This window comes from Microtus pennsylvanicus, chromosome 7 (assembly GCF_037038515.1).
Source record: "Microtus pennsylvanicus isolate mMicPen1 chromosome 7, mMicPen1.hap1, whole genome shotgun sequence".
NCBI lineage: Eukaryota > Metazoa > Chordata > Mammalia > Rodentia > Cricetidae > Microtus > Microtus pennsylvanicus.
Genome location: NC_134585.1, coordinates 21229274 through 21252324, shown reverse-complemented (window position 1 = coordinate 21252324; position 23051 = coordinate 21229274). Strand labels below are relative to the sequence as shown.

Below are 23051 nucleotides of genomic sequence, written 5' to 3'. Positions count from 1 at the left end.
TGAGACAGGGTTTCTCTATAGCTTTGGAGCCCATCTTGAAACTAGCTCTTGTAGACCTGGTTGGTCTCGAACTTACAGAGATCCGCCTGTCTCTGCCTTCCAAGTGCGGGGATTAAAGGTGTGAGTTACTACAGCCTGGCTATTCTTTTGGTTTTCCAAGATAGGGTTTCTCTGTATAGCTGAGTGGCCTAGAATGCACCCTGCAGACCATGCTGGCCTCAAACTCAAGAGATCTCCCTGCCTCTGCCTCCCCGGTGCTGACATTAAAATCTCTGTACCACCACTTCCAGGCACATATTTTCTTTTTCTTTTTTTTAAAAAATATTTATTTATTTATTATATTATATGTATAGCATTCCTTCCACGTGTGCCTGCAAGCCAGAAAGGGGCGCCAGGTCTCATTATAGATGGCTGTAAGCCACCATGTGGTTGCTGGGAATTGAACTCAGGACCTCTGGAAGAGCAGTCAGTGCTCTTAACCTCTGAACCATCTCTCCAGCCCCACATATTTTCAAATAATAAACTTTATAGAGTCAAGTCAGATGCAATGATACACATCGTTAATCTTAGTACTCTGAAGGCAGAGATAGGCAGAACTCTGAGTATGAAGCCAGACAGCGCTACATAGTGACAACAAAAAACAAAATCAAAGATTCATTTAGCTAAGTATGATGGTGCATGCCTGTAAACCCAAATATGCATGAGGCTGAAAGAGACGATCCCTTTGAGCCCCAAAGTTTTAATACAGCCTCAGCAATATAGTAAGTCCTCATCAATTAGAGAGCTGGCTCAATAGTCAAGAGCATTTGCTGTTCTTGTAGAGGACCTAGGTTCAGTTCCTACATGGCAACTCACAACCAACCACCTGTAATTCTAGTTGCAAGAGTTCTAAACACCCTCTTCTGGCCTTCAACACATACATGCCTGGTACATACGCACACAAGTTGTTGGGCATGGTGTTGGTAGCACATCTATATAACTACAGCACTTAGGAGGTAGAAGCAGTAGGATCAGAAATTCAAGATTACCCTCAGTCATAGAGCAAGTTCAAGAACACTTAGGTTACATGAGATCCTATGCTAAAAAAGCAAAACAAAGCCGGGCTGTGGTGGCACACGCCTTTAATCCCAGCACTTGGGAGGCAGAGGCAGGCGGATCTCTGTGAGTTCGAGACCAGCCTGGTCTTCAAGAGCTAGTTCCAGAACAGGCTCCAAAACCACAGAGAAATCCTATCTCGAAAAAACAAAAACAATAAAAAAACTAAGCAATTTTTTTTAAAAGATTTATTTATTTATTAAGCATACAATGTACTGCTGGCAAGGAAGGCACCAGGTCTCATTACAGATGACTGTGAGCCACCATGTGGTTGCTAGGAATTGAACTCGGGACCTCTGGAAGAGCAGCCAATGCTCTTACCTTCTGAGCCATCTCTCCAGTCCCATGTATTTATTATATATGCCTGCAGGCCAGAAGAGGGCACCAGACCTCATTACAGATGACTGTGAGCCACCATGTGGTTGCTGGGAATTGAACTCAGGACCTTTGGAAGAGCAGGCAATGCTCTTAACCACTAAGCCATCTCTCCAGCCCAACCATTTTTATAAAATGGCCTGGTAAGACAATTCAACAGGTAACACCTGATAATCCAAGTTTGATTTTTAAAACCCACATGGTAGAAAAAGAGAAGCAGCTCCCACAAGTTGTCCTCGGACCTCTACACATGTGTCATAAGCTAACAGCACCTCCCCAAATGCTTAGGGGAAAAAAAATAATCAAACTTTAAATCCAAGCAATGAGGCCAGGTGTCCTGACATGCACCTTTAATCTCAGTACTCAGAAGGCAAAGGCAGGTGGATTTGAGTTAGGCAGGTGGTTTTCATTGAGTTTGGGGCTAGCCAGGTCTACACAGCAAGTTCCATTTTTGAGACCCTGTCTCAAAAATCCAGCTGGCACACAAATAAGCAAGTTTCTGATCTGATCAAATTAAAGGCCCATGGATACAGAACCACATAACTAGACCACCACTACTGCACAAAAACACTAGCACAGTTTCCTTAATCAAAGACTTTTTTAAAGTTCGTCTTCCCTGTTTAGTGGTAAACTTGCCTACATTTTACCTTGAAATTTATTACAAAAATCAGATTTACCACTTGCTATAGTGGCTCACGCCTTTAATCCCAGCACTTAGGAGGCTGAGACAAACGGGTTCTTACTGAGTTTGATACCAACCTGGTCTACTAAGTAAGTTCCAGGACAGCCAGGGCAGTGACTCAGAGATCTGCCTGCTTTTGCTTCAAGTGCTGGGATCAAAGGAGTGAGTAACCATCATCCAGTCAGATTTAAAACCCCTTTCCTCTCCTATTCTCCTTAAATATAGGTTATTTAGGCATAGAAATAATGCAAGTCTGGTCACTTCCCAAACCAGAAAATAGTACTGGAAGGATTGACAGATAATACGCATCTGAACTATACATACGACATCTTTAATTTATATATGTACAAGCACAATACATCATAATTATAGAAAAGCAGAGTATTTCACTTTTAATGACACACACCCTTTTATATTATTTATTTATTTTTGATCTTTTGAGACAAGGTTTCTCTGTGTCACCCCACCTTGGAACTAGCTCTACAGACCTCAAACTCAGAGATCTGCCTATATATGCTGGATATGTGTGCCACCTTGCCCCACCCCTTACCCCACCCCTTACCCCCTCCTAAAAACAGGGTCTCACCCTATAGCCCAGGCTATCTTAGAACTCACTTTCCTGAAATACACAGAAATCCTCCTGCTGCTGCCTCCCAAATCCTGGGATAATGGATATGAGCCACCACACCCAGGTTGCATTTTCCTACTTGAAACAATTCTCTCAGTCTCAACAAATTTACTAATTTCTGTTCTGAAATATTCTTTCTTATTGTTATTGTGTGTGTGTGCACAATATGTATACATTTTCTGTTACCTTCATTGCCTTTGGATCAAGTTTAGACCAATGGGTAGGAGTGGAAATTTCTTTAACTTCACCATCATCCTTCTCTTCTTCATCCTAACATAACAAAGTTGAGAACAAAATTACTATTCTGAAACCTTCAAGTCTAAGTCATTTATTCTTTAAAAGTCTGTTGCTGATCTGTGCAAGGTCACAATGTTTCAGATTGTCTTCTCCTAAAGTTATTATTTAGGCAAGTCCACATACATACATTCTACCACTTTTAACTGATCACAAAGACATCAGCCAATCAAAGCCAGATCTGTGAAACACAAAAGGGTGATAAATTACAACACAAAGGATATCAGGGATACACAGACACTGCCGGTCTCCATTAACCACACAGTGTGTGATCTTGCCCCAATTTTCAAGCCACCCAAAGACTGATTTAGTCAGACCTTTGAAATGTACCCAAGACGTTGCCACATAGCCTGAAATTTCAAATCTCTCAGACTTGTGGTTGTCCAATTTCAAATATCCATGACTAGAACTGATGACCGTGAAAGAGAAAATTTTTTAAAATTTGAGAAAATGGCAAAATGTTTAAAATGGCTTAATACTGAATCTTGCTCAACAACTGGTCCCAGATTCCAGCAAATAGACCTATGATAAAAACAAAATTCTGTGCAATATAAGCACAACTTTTTTTTTGAGGCCTCAGCACTCTTAAATTTAAGTTGGCATATTAGACAGATTTTATGAGTAAAGAAAATACAACTATACTGCTGAAAGCTGGATCACCAGTCGCTGTTACCAGCTATGTTCCTCCATGTGTGTCTGTTATGTAGTGTGTGGTGTGCATTTGTGCCTGTGTTCCTGTGCCTGTGAGAAGCGGAAATAGAAAAAGGGATTAGCGTTCAGTGCCTGTTCTCCATCAGCCTTCTTGCGTTCACCCTGAAGCTTCTCGACCAGCTGCTGCTTGTATCCTCGGGAGAGGGTTTCCCACTCTGAGCGGGTGGGAAGGCAATGCCAAACATCCGGGAAAAATAAAACCACTGTCTCCACATGAGCTGGAACTGTACGCCCCTTGTGGGTCTCCTCAGGGCGATGGTAGCGAATCTCTGCAAAACGGTACCTGTTGCAAGGGAAGAAGCATGTTGGAAAAAAAATTCTACAATACATTTTAAAGACCCTAGTTCACTTGTTGCACATCAAGTAAAGAAATTTTGCTGCAAGAACTTGAGGTTGGTCTAAAGAAAAAAAAAATTATAGAAGCCATAGTTCCTCTTTTGGTACATTTGTATAATAGTTTATGGGTTAAAAGAATACATTTCCACAGAGAATTTTCTGATTTGATTACAGAGCTACCCATATTTTACAAAATACCTGAAGAAGCTGGAAAGCTGCTCAGATTTCATGTGCTAAAAAAAGAATATTCTCAATTAAATTGTAAGAAATACACTAAAATACACAAGACAAATAAGCCTCAAGAGAAAATATGGCTGAACAAAAATAATCAGCATCTACATCACTTTATAACAAAGGAATTATAATGAAATGAAGTTCTCTCTGGACGATCTTCTCCAGCTATACGTGAAATGAAAAGTATTTTTCAACATTCATCCAATTTCCAAAGTACAGCATGATGAAACATTTAATTTTCAGTGTATTTTGATTAGTCCTTAATGTCCCTTCCCCAAAACATTTTTGGCACCAAATAAACTTTTTCTAGAAATGGGGATTTTCCTTTGAGATTACCTGCATGACCAGTGTTGATAAAATAAGGAAAGGGGGAAGGCTGATTGACAAGAACAGCTACATAAACTATTAGAAAAACATCCTAATCAATCAAGTAATGAATTGGTACTTACCATTGTGTGCATACACTTAGATCAATGCCTGTCAGAGCCTTACAACAACGGATGGCAGTCTTAATCAACACAGAGGGGTCTTTTTCTGGATTTGGTCCATCCAACGAAGGAGACCAGTGGCCTCCAATGGCCATGGCTTCATCCTTCCCTTTCATGCCCACTAGAAACTAATTCAAAAAAAATAATCATTTACATATATAATATAACCCATCAAATTACAAATAGATACTCAGAAAGGAAAAACAAACCTTCCCGATATTTTTACTACCTCTGGTATCTGTCAGTCAAGGAAGAGTTCAGAGTTCATCATGTTCCACACTGCATTTCAGCAATGGAATAGGATTTACACATCATAACTCATCCTCTAAGTATTTCATCAGATACGAGTTCTTATAGGGCCAGCAGTGATGGCACAGGTCCTTAATCACAGAACTCGGGAGGCAGAGGCAGGTGGATCTCTTTGAGTTCAAGGCAAGCCTGGTCTACAAAGTGAATTCCAGGAAAGGCTCCAAAAGGTACACAGAGAAACCCTGTCTTCAAAACCAAAACCAAACCAAACCAAACAAACAAAAAAAAAGAGTTCCTTTAAAGAAACAAACTATGTTTAAATACAAACCTTAAGAGCATCCAAGAGATTTTATTAGGCTACAAGTATAGAGCATCAAATTCAAAGCTAAACTAGAACTAAATAATATAGTCACATTCTAAAATAAGAAAAATATGTAACTATATGAAAGTAGATTTAATATCATTAAACTAACATTTAAAATGTGCACTTTCAATTCTATGTAAACACAGTAAGAGCTAAGATAAATGAATATACAATAAAATCAAAATAAATTTCATTTTACCTTAACAAGTCTAGCTGGATGCTGAAATCCATCACGAAGTTCTTGTGGGTCCTCAGCAAGAGCACATGACTTATGATACAAATCTTCCATACTTGGGCTAGCCATCAGCATTACCTATTATAGTCAAATAATTCAATCCTGTCAAAAGTCTAAAGTAATGTAAAGAAAATGAGAAGTACTAATAATTACCCTTACATGTAAGATTTTTTCTTAAAATTAGAATGTAAAATGCTATAGAAAAAGAATGGTATTAGATGCCTCATCAACCTTACATTTTCAAAGAAGGATTTTTTTTTTCAGATCAATCTTTTAAAACAAAAGCAAACTGACTAAGCAGTGTACAGAAAGCTACCCTGAAGACTAGTCTGTAGCACATTTATACCCAACTTTAAGTGTTATCCAGATCTACACAAAGTCATATGGCACTCAACATTAACTGGCTCACATTTTTTGGTTTAAACTAGCAATAGCCATTGTTTTATAACTTAAGAATTAAGACAGGGGTTAAAATAACATTTTTAAATAGCTCAGAAAAATCAGGCAGAGAAAACAGGGATTTGGATTCCTCTAACAACCAGTTTCTAAAGGATAACTCCAACAGCTACGAGATTCATCACAATGACATACAAACCTTTGCACTGTACAGGTGGTCAGCATCAGGTGGATCAAGAATAGCCATATTTTTTTCTAAGGACTCTACTTCTCTGTGCATCACATAAAAATTGCAGTAATTTCCCAGTTGAAATGGTCTTGACAAAGGAAAAGCATCCACCCATGTAAACTGAGCATCAAAAAAGTCACTAGGAATATATAAATTCTGATAACGGCGCCTTAGTTCCATCATGTCACAACTGGGACTGAAAAATAGACGTAAACAGTGAGTAAACAGCCGTAAGACCAAAGTTAGGCACATATCCACTGCTGAAACTTTACAAAAGTGACAGTGTAAAAACCAACAGATTCAAACCTGCATACGTTCACTGCTGAATAAATGATATCTAAATGTTACTTTTACTTCTCTATTTTTTGTGTGTAGCTTATAATTCCTTAGAGAAAATCTTTAAAATAACTATAACCCCGATTCAACAGAACATCTGAACAAAAGAGTTTTCCCTCAGGTCAAAGCAAATATACTTGAAAAATTCTTACAGTTCATACAAAAAAATGTATACAAAGAAGTGATCAGAGGCATCAAGTTAATATCTGAGTGTTTTTAGTCACATCTATGGTACGTAGAAAAGTACAATTTTTATTCTATAGTAAGTGCCTAGATCTAGCATACTTAAATTGAAAAATTCCTATGAGTCACGTGTGATGGCACATAACTTTAATCCTAGCAGCTCAGAGGCAGAGGCAGGCAGAAGTCTATGAATTCAAGGCAAATTCACATGAAATCAAAATCCAAATTAGCTCTGATAATCCACCATACATCTCAATATGAAAACCCATTCCATATTACTATGCAAAGAGAGGATATGTTTCTGGCTATTTATATCTGACAATGACCTTTGTAAAAATACATACATATATATATATGTTTGTCTATATGTGTTGCTTGTGCACCAGGTCAACACCTGGTGAAAAGAGGTCAGAAGAAGGCATCAAATACCCTGGAACTAAATAGTTGTGGTAGTATGACTAAGAATGGTACTTATTGGCTCATAATTTTGAAAGCTTGGTCTGCACTTGGGGGACTGTTTGGAAAGGATTAGAAGGTGTGATCTTGTTGGAAGAGGTCTGTCACTGGTTGTGGGCTTTCAAGTTCTGAAAGTTCATGAGATTCCCAGTTACCTCTATCTCTGCCTTGTGCTTATTGAATAAGTTACTTCTACAGAGCCATGCCTGCCTGCCTGCTGCTATGTTATCTGTCATGATGGTCATGGAATCTAGCACCTTCTAGAACCGTAAGCCCCAAATTAAACGCTTTCTTTTATAAGTTGCCTTGTCATGGTATCTCGTCACAGCAATAGCAAAACAAAAAAACAAACAAACAAAAAAAACCTAAGTCAGTTGTCATGTAAGTAATGCGAATCAAGTTTGAGTTCTCTGGAAGAGCAGCCAGTATTCTTAAACACTGAGCCATCACTCTAGCCCTTTGATAATATTTTAAACAATAATTTCATTTTCTTTAGCAGGACAGTGGGGGGAAAAAGAGAAAGAAAAATAAACTCAAAGATAAGTCAATTTGGTAAAAGTATCACCTACTAAACACATAATGAATTAAAGTGGACAGGCAAGCATAGTGACACTGGCCTGTAATTCCAGAAATTGGGAGGCAGAAGCAGGAGAGTCATTGAAAGTTTGAGGTCAACAGGTCTACAAAGCAAGTTCTAGGGCAGCCAGTGCTACACAGAAAGACACTGCTTCAAAAAATCTAAAAGAATGAATATAAAAATTAAAAATAGGCAAAAACATCAACAGCCAACCGGTGGTGGTGCATGCGTTTAATCCGAGCACCCAGGGAGACAGAGGCAGGTGGATCTCTGCGAGTTCGAGGCCATCCTGGTCTACAAAGTGAGTTCCAGGACAGTCACACAGAGAAACCTTGTCTCGAAAAACTAAAAAAAAAAAAAAAAAAAAAAAAAAATGCAAATAGAAATAAAACAAAGACTATGAAATACCAACTAATCTATATGTAAAACTGTCTTTATTTGAAATCTAAAATAAGAACTATACATTGTGACTGTAGCTCAGTAGTAATGCTGGTAGACTCTTCAACAGCGGGTATATGTACAGCTTCATGGCTGGTGACAGAACACCTCCGCTTTGAAGACACCACTGTCAGAATAACAGAAGTGTGAAAAATACATCGCAAGGTTTTGTTTTTATTTTTTAGGTTTATTTAATTTCAAGTGTGTATCTGTATGTCTGTTTACGTGTGTGCACCGTGTGCACTCAGGTACCAGAAAACGGTGTATGAAAAGGATTTATAAGCTATTCCATGTGGATGCTGAGAAATGAGTCCAGTTTCTCTGAAAGATCATCAAGTGCTCTTAACTACTGAGCAATCTCTCCAGCCACTTCAATTTTGTTTTTATTTGTTTTATTATCATTTTTAACAATGTGTTGGGTAGGTCTGTTTGTGGGTATGTGCATAGGTAGTTGTCAACTGCAGAAGTGGTGCTGGATATCAAATTCATGTTCCCTGCAAAGAACACACTCCTTTAATTTTTTTGTTTTTGTTTTTTTTTCAAGACGGGGGTTTCCTCCGTGTAGCCCTCAGTAGACTAGGCTGGCCTCAAACCCACAGATCCGCCTGCCCCTGCCCTCTGGGTGCTGAGATTAAAGATGTGTACTACCACCACCCAGCTATACTACACCCTCTTTTTTTTTTTTGATTTTTCGAGACAGGGTTTCTCTGTGGTTTTGGAGCCTGTCCTGGAGCTAGCTCTTGTAGACCAGCCTGGCCTCAAACTCACAGAGATCCGCCTCCCGAGTGCTGGGATTAAAGGCGTGCGCCACCACCGCCTGGCACTACACCCTCTTTTAACTGCATTTTTTTTCTTTTTTAAAGATTTATTTACTATGTAAACAGTATTCTGCCTGCATGTATGCCTGCAGGCCTGAAGAAGGCACCAGATCTCATTATAGATGGTTGTGAGCCACATGTGGTTGCTGGGAATTGAACTCAGGACCTTTGGAAGAGCAGCCAGTGCTCTTAACCACTGAGCCATCTCTCCAGCCCTTTTAACTGCATTTTAACAGCCCACTTCCTTCGGTTTTATTTTTAATAAATAATAAGGAAGAGAATTATGTCCAAATTTTCCAACACTAAAATTAACAAGTCATATTTTGCCCCAAGGCGGGGGCAACACCTATAACGAAATAGAACAAAGTACAAACAGTTCATTTCCCTTTATACTACCACATAACCATATTAGTATCAGGAAATTCTGAGGTCTACAACTACAGATGAAGAGGTTTAAAGCTTTTATTTGCAATTGGTTCACTTAATGTTCTGGAAATTTACATAAAGGTGGTAAAATGAAATTGTGAAAGTCTAACTTGGAAAGAACAAGATGGCTAGTATATTTCATATTCTATCACCAACTTTTCAGAGAAAAACACTGAATAGTGACAACAAATAGAATAAAAAAATCACTCCATATAACAATATTTTAGAGGCTGGGGAAGTACTTTTGATTCTCTTTGGGTTTTTCTGAAATATCCTAACTATGTTAAAAGTAAACATAGATAAAAAACTAATATAACCTAAGAATACTTGCTGATTTGACCCCAATTATATACCATAATGTCACAAGGTAAAATTTTCTAGGCATTAAACAACAAACACTAGTTTCTTAAATCTAGAACTTACTATACAGAAATTTTAACATTTGATAAGCTAGTATCATGAATATTCATGTTATCCATTTTGAAAGGTAGAAATAGCTACCAATGCTAAACAGCTTTAAACATAATTTTTCTAATTTTATTGTCAATCTAGGGTTTTTTTTCCCTCTTTTTTTTTTGTTTGTTTTTTGGGGGTTTTTTTGTTTGTTTTTGTTTGGTTTGTTTTTGAAGACAAGATTTTTCTGTGCAGCTCTTGCTGTCTGGGAACTCACTCTGTAGACCAGGTTGGTCTCAAATTCACAGAGATCTGCCTGCCTCTGCCTTCTGAATGCTATGTTTAAAGGTGTGCACCACCACTGGCCAGCTGGAACTTTTTCATTTTTGATTTTTAAGACAGGGTCTCTATGTAGTACTGGTTGTTGTGGAACCTGATATACAGACATGGCTGGCTCCAAAGCACAGAAATACACCCATCTCTGCCTCCCAAGTGCTGTTATTAAAGGCATGTGCCACCACATCCATCTTTTCTTTTTTCCACCTATGATCTAGGTGTACCATACTACTAACTACCACAATGAATTACAGAGAATATGTAACTGTTATACATTAGGTTAAGTGCTATAGATATTTAATGCAACTTCATAATAATCCTGTAAATTTATGAGATTTTGTAGATTACGCTGAGAAATGCATTAACCTCCTGACTTCAGATTCTAAGGGTTAATGAATTTAAAAACACAAGCATGTAAATTACACAAGTTTGTATACATATATATTAAGTCAATTTTCTATATTACAATACCCTGCCACAGTTAATTTATTTTTTTATGCTTTCCAAGACAGGCTTACTTAACAGTCCTGGCTATGTGCCACCACAGCCCATCCGACACAGTTAATCTTAAAACTGGCTTAATAATTTTATTATTGTTTCATCACAGAACAGATTATCTGCAATATTAGAAGTTACAGTAAATCCTGATCCTAAATTATTCTAATCTTAAAGAAAAATTTCATTATAAAGAAACATTATCTAGAAGCTTGCTTACTTGGTTGCTTGGGGTTGGTTTGGTACTAGGGCTGAACCCAGTGCCTTCAATACTGGGTAAATCCTCTCTAGTCCTGGACTATGTTCCCAAACCATAGCTGCTTCTTTTAAGTAGTTGCTTTCCTAATGTGTATTCAAATCTAATTCTTTTTATACAGAACTACATTCCAAATTCAAACTGCATTTCTTTTTTTTTTTTTTTTTTTTTTGGTTTTTCGAGACAGGGTTTCTCTGTGGTTTTGGAGCCTGTCCTGGAACTAGCTCTTGTAGACCAGACTGGCCTCGAACTCACAGAGATCCGCCTGCCTCTGCCTCCCAAGTGCTGAGATTAAAGGCGTGCGCCACCACCGCCCGGCTTCAAACTGCATTTCTGACCTCATAGAAATAGCACAAAATGTTACTAAATTTTATAAAAAAAAATATATCCACAATTATATTCTATACCAAACTATGACACTACTAATGAAATTAAACAAACAAATACAGAAGAGAAAACTTACCAATCTAAAGAAAATTTTGAAAACTGCACTGTGTAGCGTGGAACAACACGACGAACTCTCCGAGGGGATCGTTCTCTTTCTCTCCGGGGTGACCTCTCCCGGGAACGTTTCCTCTGAGGTGATCTTTCTCTGGATCTGCGTCTTTCTCTGTCCCTTTCACGACTTAAAGCAAGGATGTCTAAAATCACTCTGGGGTCAACAGGATGGCCCAGCAGGTATAGGCTCTGCTATCAGGCCTGAGGACCCAAGTTTCATTCTCAGAACCCACATGGTAAAAGAAGAACAGACATCCCAAGTTTTCCTCTGACCTTCACATATATACTATGGCATAGGAACGAACAGATGCAAATTAAATAAATGTAGTAAAAATAAATCACTAATATTTATTGGTATTATTAAAAGGCTCTTGCCAGGCATGGTGATATACATCTTTAATGCCAGCACTCAGAAGTCAAGAGAATTTAGAAGTTCCAGGCCACTCAAGGTTATATAGCTAAACACAAATGAATAGTTCTTTGAAATATTTTTCTTTCTTTCCTTTTCATTTCTTTTTTGACAGAGTCTTGTTATACAGACCTGGCTGGCTTGGTAATAACTATGTAGTCCAGGATGGCTTTAGGCCTTAAATTTATAGCAACTTCTCATTTATTTATTTTATTCATATAAGTATTTTGTCTACATGTAGGTGTGCACCCCCTACATGCCTGAGAAAGGCAGGAGAGAGACTGAGAAACCCCTGAACTGCCACCACATAGATGCTGGGAACCAACCCTGGGTCCACAGAAGAGCAGACAGTGCTCTTACCTTTAAGCTGTTTCTCCAGCCCACAATGTTACTTTCAAACATACCTTCGGTCATCTTTCCTATTAGGTACTTGATCCCCTCTGTCATTCCTTCCTGAAAATCTAGACGGTGGATCTAATCTCCGTGCCGGCTGAGGCTGAGACACTATACGAACAGGAGGCTGCAATAAGCCAGCTTTAAAAGATACAGAAGAAAAAATTTAAAAAATTGTTAAACGAAGATCAAAATACATCACAAGGCCCAGTAAGATAAAGATAACTAAGTAAGTGGGGTTCACCAAAGCTATCTGTTTCCCAAGACAACAAAATATAGTTATTTCTAAGGAAGAGATTGTATCTGGCGATTTGTCCCTGGTACTGAAAACTAAATATTTTCTTTTTCAAATAATATAGTTATCTATTTTTCCACATAGAACAATAAAAGTCAATTTCTTTGGTACAATGGAAGCAAAATAGGGATAAATCTATGCTAAAAAGTAAAATATAGCCAAGTGGTGCTGGCAGCGCACTCCTTTAATCCCAGCACTCAAGGCAGTCCAGCATGGTCTACAGAGTGAGTTCCAGGACAACTACAGCTACACAGAGAAATCCTATCCAGAAAAATAAAGCAAAACAAACAAAAAGTAGAAAGTGTATCAAAGTTCTTTGCTACGTGTGATGGTTCATGCCTTTAATCCTAGCACATATAGGAGACAGAAGCAGGTAGATCTTTGTGAGTTCAAATCTAGCCTGGTCAATGTAACAAATTACAAAACAGTCAGGGCTAGAAGGTGAGACCTTATCACAAAACATAGCAAAAAAAACCCAGCAGAATTCTAATGAATTCTTTGGCTCAAGTCTAAAACCATCAATATTGACTATACTCAATCAGAGGAAAAGGGAAGCAGACCAAAGAATGGATTCTTTTTCATGGCTGGCTGGTCTTCTGTTATTACAACTAGCTTGGTGTGTGTATGGGGCGGGGGGGTGCTCAAGACCAAACCCAGACCCTTGCCTATCTGAAACAAACACTGTACTTCAGAGCTGCATCTTAGGCCTCATCAAATATATTTTTTATTTTATTAACCCAGTTTTCAAAATATCTTCTGTGTGTTAAAGTTCTTTGCCTGTATGTATATATTTATACCACATTTGAGACTGATACCCTTGGTGTCAGAACATATTCTAGACAATGAAAAATTTAAATTCTCATTTCCTTTTTAACATCTCATAATTCTATAAAGATTTTAGACTATATTTTAAAACAAAAGGAAACAGAAAAACAACTACAAAGACACTTTTTAGCCAGGCAGTGGTGGCACATGCCTTTAATCCCAGTACTTGAGAGGCAGAGGCAGACAGATCTCTGAGTTTGAGGTCAGCCTGGCCTACAGAATGTGTTCTATGACAGTCAGAAAAACACACACAAAAAAACTTGTTTTGAAAACCAAAAGAAAAAGAGGCGGCGGGGGGACAGGGACGCGACATTTTTCTTTTAAAATTTGCTCAATATCAGAATTTCTCAAACTATGACCTAGAAATCAAGGGCTACAATTTGCCAACACCTGAAGTATATACACTAAATCAATGAATACTATGGAATAAGATAGCCGGAGAGTATTAAAATACCAGTTGGGAGATTATTCATTTGCAGGGGGGAAAAAGATTCCTTTAAACCAGAGGAATCTCTGGTTAATGACACCTGCAAATAATCAAATTCCATATTAGTAACATTGGGATAACTGAAAGCACCTAAAATGATGCAGCATGGCCTACCGGTGGTGGTGCCTTTAATCCCAGCACTTGGGAGGCAGAGGCAGGCAGATGGATCTCCGTGCATTCAAGGCCAACCTAGTCTACAGACTGAGTTCCAGAACAGGCTCCAAAGCTACACAGAAAAATCCTGTCTTGAAACACCCCAAAGAAGGCAAAAAAAAAAAAAAAAAAAAGAGGCAGCATGCGTTACAAAGCCATAACCAATGCTTGCCAAAGAATTTGAACTTAAACTTCAGTTTCTAAGACAAAAGAACAAGGTTTAAAAAAAAAAAAAAAACAAGTTTCAGGACACCCAGGGCTACACAGAGAAACCAACCCTGTCTTTAAAAACAAAACAAAATGATACTTAAGCTTCCTTTCATGTTTTCTCAAAGTCCCTAATCTCTCTTTTATTAGCAACATGTTCCTACTATTTCAGCAATTTAAACATCTACTCATTTATTAGAAACGAGAAGTGGGACTAGAGAGATGGCTCAGTGGTTAAGAGCACTAACTCCTCTTCCAGAGGACCGGGGTTCAGTTCCCAGCACCCACATGACAGCTCGCAACTGTCTGTAACTTCAGGGAACCCAGAATCCATGACAAAACATTAATACACATAAAATAAAATCTAAAAACAATGACAAAAACAAACGAACAAACAAACACAAGAAGCAATGATACATTATATTTAATACCTTTCTGCTGTGGCTGCTGTAGTAAGGGCTGTGGTTGTGTCTGCAATAGTGGCGTAATAGAAGCAGCGGATATCTGGGCCTGCAGTAATGACTGGGGTTGGGGCTGTGCCTGAACACCGAAGGTTGTCTGTGGCACAATCGGCTGAATTACAGCAGTAGGAGTCTTCAGTAAAGGTTGGGTTTGGGACTGATTCTAAAAACAAACCAAAATAAATAAATTGAAACTTTCTTTGAAAAGAAATTACATTGTAAACCAGCAAAGTCAAGTATCAAGTTTCTATTGCACTTTATTATGTACCTGATTTGGTAGTGTTTGAATTCTTTGTGCATTCCATTTAAAAGGCATATTAGGATTGTAAGTTGCTTCAACCAATACTCTATCACCAACTTGGGGGGTTTTCCCTTTAACAGCACTGGGGGAAAAAAAAACATAAATATAAACACAAGAAAGATTATACCAAAATGACTTATATACTATTGAAGAGCTCTTACCACAAAAAAAAAAATTACATATTTTTGTTTGTTTTACTTCTCTTCTTTAGGAAACAGGGTCTCTTTTATGGAGCCTTCGCATGCCTAGAACCTTTGTATACCAGGCCGGCGTCACAGATCTGACTGCTGCTGCCTTTCAAAGACTATAGTGATTTTAAAGTATATTACAACTAAAATGGAAGCCTGGATAGTACTATTTATCTTTTAAAAGTGCTTTTAGATTTATTTAATTGTATAAATGTTTTGCCTGTACATAAAAATGCAGACCATATGCATGCAAGGGCCCATTGAGCTCAGGAGGGTGTTTGCTCCCTGGAACTAGATTTACAGGTGATGGGAATCAGACTTGGGTCTCCTGGAAGAACAACAAGTGCTTTAAACTACTGAGCCATTTCTACAGACCTTAAAGATTTATTTTTATTCTTAATCATCTGTTATGGGTCTCTTGTGGATGTGCTTAGACAAATTGGTACCCTAGAAGTCAGAGATATCAAATCCCCCTGGAGCTAGAATTATAGGCTGCTGTGAGCCACCTGATATGCTGGGAATTGAAGAACTGTCTTTTGCAGGAGTGTGGAGTGCCCTTAACTGCAGAGTCATCTCTCCAATCCTAGACTCACTTTTAAATTGATTACATTTTACCTTCTGCTGTATGTAAAAAGGAAGGTTTCAAGCACAAGAACAATTTGCCCTTCTGTTTTCTCAATGCCTCTCTCTGTACAGAACTGTCACTACAATAGCCCAAGGGTAAGATTTTAGAGAGGATGGAAAAAGGAGGCACAACAGCACAAAAATCTTGAACAATAATAACACAGCACATACTTCAGAGGAAGTGCATTAAGATCACCTAAGGAAACTGGCTAAGTGGGCCATAGTAGTTGTTGTGCAGACTACACGAGAAGTCAGCCATGGCTCCAAATGCCTGCTGTGACCACAGAGGATCACTGGGTTCTGCTGGCCACAGTCTAGCTCCAGGTTTAGTGAGAGACCCTGTCTCAAAGGAATAAGGCAGAGTGAGGACTGATGGCGCATTTCTTTAATCCCAGCATTTGGGAGGCAAAAACGGGCAGATCTCTGAGTTCGAAGCTAGCCTGGTCTACAGAGCAAGTTCCAGGACAGGCTACAAAGATACAGAGAGAAATTGTCTCAAAAACAAAACAAGAACACCAAACACGGGGGCTGGAGAGATGGCTCAGTGGTTAAGAGCACCACCTGCTCTTCCAAAGGTCCTGAGTTCAATTCCCAGCAACCACATGGTGGCTCACAACCATCTGTAATGAGATCTGTGCCCTCTTCTGGCCTGCAGGAAGAGTACTGAGAATACTGTATACATAATAAATAAATAAATCTTTAAAAAAAAAAAAGACCACCAAACACCAAATTAATTGAAGGGGGCATTTTTTTTTCAGTTGAAAACAAATGTAGTGCACACCTTTAATCCTAGCACTCAGAAGGCAGAGGCGGGTGGTTATCTAAGAGTTCAAGGCCAGACTGGTCAACACCTTAAGTTCTAGGTTGGCAAAGGCTATGTAGTAAAACCCTGCGTCAAGAAATCAACCAAACAAAATAATAAAAAACAAAAACAAAACAAAAAAAAAACCCTTAATGTTCTTTGGCTAGACTTGGTGGTAAATACCTTTAATCTCAGCCCTCAGGGAAAAAAGGTAGAGGGATCTCTGTGAGTTCACTGTGATCCTTGTCTACAGTTAATTCCAAGCCAGCTAGGGCTACACAATGCGAACCTATCTCAAAACAAGCCCTCCCCCAATTTTTTTTTATTTTTTATTTTCCTTTGGTTTTGGTTTTTCAAGACAAGGTTTCTCTGTAGCTTTGGTGCCTATCCTGGAACTAGCTCTTGTAGACCAAGCTAGCCTCGAATTCACAGAGATCCTCCTGCCTCTTCCTCCTAAGTGCTGGGATAAAATGCCTATGCCATCACCACCAGGCTCACCCCTAAATTTTAGGGGTAGAGGAGTTGGCTCATTGGGTAAAATGCTTGCTATACACGCATGAGGACTCAAATCTGGATCCCAAGAAGTCACATGAAAGCTAGACATGGTGGCACACACCCGTAACCACAGGACTGGGAAAACAAAGACAGACAGATCCCAGGGACTTGAAGGCCAGCGAGTCTAGCAGAGATGGTGAGTTCCAAGTGAGAGACCTTGTACTAAAATAAAGATATGAGAACAATAAGAGTAACAAAGCTGGGGCTTAAGAGATGGCTCAGCAGCCAGGTGGTGGTGGTGCACACCTATAATCCCAACACTTAGGAGGCAGAGGCAGGTTGATCTCAGTTCAAGGCCAGCCTGATCAACAGAGCCGACAGGTTCCAAACCACAGAGAAACTCTGTCTCAAAAAACTAAAAAAAAAAAAAAGAGATGCAATTAAGAGTGTTGGCTGTTTTTCCAAAGGATTCAGGTTTAATTCCTAGTACCCACATGGCAGCTCACAACTGTCTGTAACTCCAGTTCTAGGATACTAAGATATCTGGTACCCTCACACCAATGTACATAAAGTTAAATAATATATATAAAGGCATACGCTTTTAACCCAGCACTCAGGAGGCAAAGGCAGGCAGATCGGAGTTCGAGGCCAGCCTGGTCTACAAGAGCTAGTTCCAGGAGAGGCTCCAAAGCTTAAAAAAAAAAAAAATGAAGGGGGTGGTTGTTTTGAGACAGGATCATGCATAGATATAGATATGTAGATATAGATGTAAAGAACAGCAAAGTCAACCTCTGGCCTACACACATATGTGCTCAGGTGAATGTACCTTTCCTTTAAAGCACACAGGTGCTCATACACAAATATACATACACATACAATTGAGAAAATAAGCTAAGTCAGTATTAAATATGTAAAAACAAAACAAAGATTCGATTTTAAAAGCCTATTTCAACCCCATCTTATTTTATTTATTAACTGGCTTCAACCTCCATTTTATTTGTTTGTATAGAGACAAAGGTCTTTCTATTAAGTCCCAGCTGTTCTGAAACTCACTATGTAGATCAGACTGGCCTGGAAATCACAGATCCACCTGCCTCTACCATTCAAGTAATGGGTTTTAAGTTTTATGTTACCACATCTGTCTCAATTTCTAATTTTATTCTCAGCCAGAACATGAATGTTCCTAGAACTGCCACCTAGCTGACAAAACATTTATAAAGAATTCAAAAGGGATCAATTAGCACTTAATCCCAAGTTTGAGGATTGAACCTGATCCCTGGAATCTACATGACAGAAGAAAACCAACTCCCGCCTATAACCTCCACAAGTGTGTAATCCCTCCACCCCCCCAGACATAAATATATAAATGTAAATTTATTTTAAAAGGGCATTAAGTATAGATATACAGACATTACGATTTCAAAATAAAATTACAAACTATATTTTTTTCCCATTGAGTATGTATTACTACCATGTATCATCTATCAACATCTAATGGAAGTTTTTACCCAAGCTGAAAGAATACATCTTCATCCACAAATCCAAATGTATCATGTAGCTTTGTAACCACTCCTGTGAAAACACGCTGCTTCTGAGGTTGAGTTTGCTGCTGACTGGACCTTGGTGTTGGATATGATACAGTAATCTGTGCCGCAGGCTGAGGAGTTGATAGGCTAAGACTTGTGGGCAATGCAACAGCTGGCTATTGAACAAAAGCAACATCACATTAAGACTTGCAGCTGTCTAAAATAAAGAGTAAAAAGACTGTAAACTCAGGATCTGTACTAGTAAAGTAATAGCTCCATTCCTAAAACAAACAGGAAAAGAAAAAAAAAAACAAACTAGAGCCGGGCGGTGGTGGCGCACGCCTTTAATCCCAGCACTCGGGAGGCAGAGGCAGGCAGATCTCTGTGAGTTCGAGGCCAGCCTGGTCTACAAGAGCTAGTGCCAGGACAGGCTCCAAAGCCACAGAGAAACCCTGTCTCGAAAAACAAAAAAAAAAAAAAATGGGGCTGGAGAGATGGCTCAGTGGTTAAGAGCATTGCATGCTCTTCCAAAGGACCAGAGTTCGATTCCAGGCAACCACATGGTGGCTCACAACCATCTGTAATGAGGTCTGGTTTCCTCTTCTGGCCTACAGGCATATATGCAAACAGAATAGTGTATCCATAATAAATAAATAAATATATTAAAAAAATCATAAAACTAAACTTATAACCTGCAGAGTCGGAAATGGAAGCTACTCCACTGACCAGAGAGTCTAGATTGTAACATGAATTCCAAGGCAGTGAGAGCTCTGGACTCAGATAAAACAAAACAGTAGATGACACCCAAGGAATAACACCTGAGGGTGTCACCTGATCTCGAAAAACCAGTAAATGTATGCATGCTTATGTATGTGCACAAATTTACATACACATACCAAACCCTAGGTATGGAGGTTCATACCAAAAATCCCAGCTGAGGCATGAGGCTCAACTGTTACAGAATATTATTTTTAAGCTGTGTTATATTTGTTTATACTGTGTAACATTTGTTTAATGATGCAAGGATTTCTGCATCAACAAACAAAACAAAGTGACAGATTCACAACTTAAAGCTACACAAGAAATTACAAGGTGGAAAGCTTCTATACTATCTGGGCAGTTTCAGATACCCAGTTTCCCACCAAAGAAACTGCCTGCTGTTGGTTAGTAGTTGAAGTTTTATCTAAATCTGTACATAAAAACAAAAACATATTTTACTCCTTCCTTTAAAATAACTGGAAGCGCCAGGCGGTGGTGGTGCACGCCTTTAATCTCAGTACTTGTGAGGCAGAGGCAGGAGGATCTCTGAAGTTCAAGGCCAACCTGGTCTACAAGAGCTAGTTCCAGGACAGGCTCCAAAGCTACAGAGAAACTCTGTCTTGAAAAACAAGAAAAAAAAAATTGGAAGCATATAATACACAATACACTATTGTCAACAAACACAAACACACTACCACACTTTCCATCTTTATCTAACAATAAATATCAAAATGTTATTACACAAATCCAACAAGTATTTTTAAACTCCTATTGAAAAACTACAACAGAAATATAACTAAAGAAATAAATTAGCCAGGTGGTGGGTGCACACGCCTTTAAACCCAGCACTCCAGAGACGAGAGGCAGGTGGATCTCTGTGAGCTCAAGGCCAACCTGGTCTATGGAGCAAGTTCCAGGACAGGCTCCAAAGCGACAGAGAGAAACCATGTCTCAAAATAAGTAAATGAATAAATTAATGAATGAATGAATACCAAACTAACCTGTGTTAGAATGGTCTGCTGGGGCTGCTGCAACTGAAAGCAAGAAAAAACAAACAAGATCAATCAGGTTTGCTCTTTCAGAGATGATTTACAGAGGTATTCTTGTTTTTCAAAATTTTATCTTTAAAAATGTAGCTATTATTTTATCATGTGTACGGGTGCTTTCTTTACCTGTGATATGTAACTGTGCAACCAAAGCATGCCTTGTGGTGGCAGAGGCCAACAGAAGATCCCCAGGAGTTAGAGATACTGGTGTTTGTGAACTACTGGACATGTGTACTGGGAATCTAACTCTGGAACTGGAGTTACAGTTAGGAGCCACCATACAGATGCCGAGAATTGAACTCAGATCCTCTGGAGGACACAGCTAGTGCTCTTAAACCCTGTGCCATCTCTCCAGACCCTGAATCATTGTTTTACACATTAGTTTATTTATTCACAACAAATCACAGCTAGTGCTCTTAAACCCTGTGCCATCTCTCCAGACCCTGAATCATTGTTTTACACATTCGTTTATTTATTCACAACAAATTTAAAACACATAACTAATTACAAGGTTACTGACAACTATTTCAAACTCATTCAATAAATAAATACTAAGCTACTTTTAATCAAAATAAAGAAGTTGGTGCCTACAGTGATGGTACACTTTTTTTTTTTTTTTTTGAGATAGGGTTTCTCTGTAGCTTTCGGTGCCTGTCCTGGAACTAGCTCTTGTAGAACAAACAGGCTGGCCTCGAACTCACAGAGATCCACCTGCCTCTGCTTCCCGAATGCTGGGATTAAAGGTGTGCACCACCATCACCCAGCTTGATGGTACACATCTTTAATCCCAGCACTTGGAAGCAAAAGTAGGGAGATCTCTGTGAATTTCAAGACAGCCTGGTCTGTGTTAAGAGTCCCAAGTCAGCCGAGTGGTGGTGGTACATGCCTTTAATCCCAGCACTCTGAAGGCAGAGACAGGCAGATCTCTGTGAGTTCGAGGCCAGCCTGGTCTACAGAGCGAGTTTTAGGACAGGCTCCAAAGCTACAGAGAAATCCTGTCTCAAAAAAAACAAAACAAACAAATAATTATATTAAGCTAAATTTTTGAAAGCAGATTTGTCTGGAGGGCTGGGGGAAATGGTGTGTTGGGTTTCATGTGGATTTAGCTGTTCCCTATCCCACCCAAAGATTAAAAAAAAAAGTTCACATTTTACGCTAGATAGCAAGAAGGAATTTAAATGGTGTGTTACTTCAATTTGAGGGAACAGGAGAATTGCCATTTTTAAATCAATTTTTAACAAAATATTTAGACTAACCTGTTGTTGCACACTATACAAGGTCTGCTGAGGTTGTGAATATTGCTGAAAAAGATTATTAAAGGAAACAGAAGGTTACGCACATTCATTTTCAAAAGTACATACATATAAAAACTAGTGAAACTTTCTAAACCAGCTATACTTATCTAAAATTAACAAAATGGTAGTCATTTTTACTCTGAGAGCCACTGAAGCCAGAATTTTCATAAAATAGTTATGTATAAATAAACAACTCAGGAACATAAGCATATAAGATTTCACTGAGCTCTAGTGATGTAGTCTTTAATCCCAGCACTCGGGAGACAGAGGTAGACAGATTTCTGTTGAGTTTGAGGCCAGCCTGGTATACAGAGTGAGTTCCAGGACAGCCAAGACTATAAAGAGAAATCCTACCTTGAAAAAACAAAAACAAAAAATTTAAGATTTCTGACTCTACAACTATACTTTGTGCTGAGCGCAGAAACATTCTGTTGTTTTGTCATCAAATAATCCTGCTATCAACTCCAATAAAGCTTCAAACTCTCCTTCTCTCCTTTCTCAAGTGCTGAGATTACAGGTTTGTACCACCAAAAGTAAACACAATGTAATTTTATTTATTTAATTTGGTTTTTTCAACACAGGGTTTCTCTGTGTTACAGCTCTGGCTGTCCTAGAACTCATTTTGTAGACCAGGCTGGCCTCGAACTTGCAAAGATCCACCTACCTCTGCTACAATGTAATTTTTAACACCAAGAAAAAAACAAACTTCCTGTGTGTGTAGTAGTTTTTCAGTTTAGTTTGGTTTTTTTAGACATGGTTTTTCTGTGTAGCTCTGGATATCCTGGAACTAGCTTTGTAGACCAGGCTGACCTTGAACTCAAGACACCCACTAGCCTCTGCTTCCCAATTGCTGGGACTAGGTGTGTACCAGTATCACCTGGCTACACAGTTCTTTTAACCTACAATTCTTCATTGTTTAAAAGACAGAGGTAGCAGCCAATCATACTAGCACATACTTGAGATGCTAAGTGGGAGACTCATGAGTTCAAGGCCAACACGAACAACGCAGACAGCTTGTCTCAAAAACAGAACAAATGAAGGAAAAAACAAAGGAGAACAACTCCAGGCACCAACTGTCATTTTTTTAAATTTATTTATTATGTATACAGTGTTTTACCTGGGTGTACACTTGTACACCAGAAGAGGGTACCAGATCTGATTACAGATGGCTGTGAGCCACCATGTGGTTGCTGGAAATTGAACTTAGGACCTCTGGAAGAGTAGTGAGAGCTCTTAACCTCTGAGCCATCTCCATCT

General features: G+C 38.8%; 1 protein-coding gene and 1 non-coding gene across 8 annotated transcripts in view; both read right to left on the bottom strand.

Annotated features, from left to right (window-relative positions):
- Positions 1–23051, bottom strand: part of Ccar1 (cell division cycle and apoptosis regulator 1) — a 52224-nt gene that overhangs the window by 23156 nt on the left and 6017 nt on the right. For 5 of the 7 annotated variants that reach the window (XM_075980129.1, XM_075980134.1, XM_075980130.1 and 2 more), the window contains exons 4-15: positions 21756–21800; positions 20455–20487; positions 18677–18870; positions 15027–15141; positions 14729–14921; positions 12342–12471; positions 11494–11655; positions 6287–6512; positions 5656–5769; positions 4805–4971; positions 3858–4068; positions 2967–3050 (exon numbers count right to left, since the gene is read on the bottom strand). In XM_075980129.1, coding sequence (XP_075836244.1) covers positions 2967–3050; positions 3858–4068; positions 4805–4971; positions 5656–5769; positions 6287–6512; positions 11494–11655; positions 12342–12471; positions 14729–14921; positions 15027–15141; positions 18677–18870; positions 20455–20487; positions 21756–21800 — 1674 coding nt within the window. Of the gene's footprint in view, positions 1–2966; positions 3051–3857; positions 4069–4804; positions 4972–5655; positions 5770–6286; positions 6513–11489; positions 11656–12341; positions 12472–14728; positions 14922–15026; positions 15142–18676; positions 18871–20454; positions 20488–21755; positions 21801–23051 lie in introns of those variants that run through there. The other 2 variants (XM_075980132.1, XM_075980136.1) reach the window with 2 other exon arrangements.
- Positions 5097–5163, bottom strand: LOC142855201 (small nucleolar RNA SNORD98). The gene has a single exon (XR_012911464.1). It is a non-coding gene; the product is annotated as a small nucleolar RNA SNORD98 (small nucleolar RNA).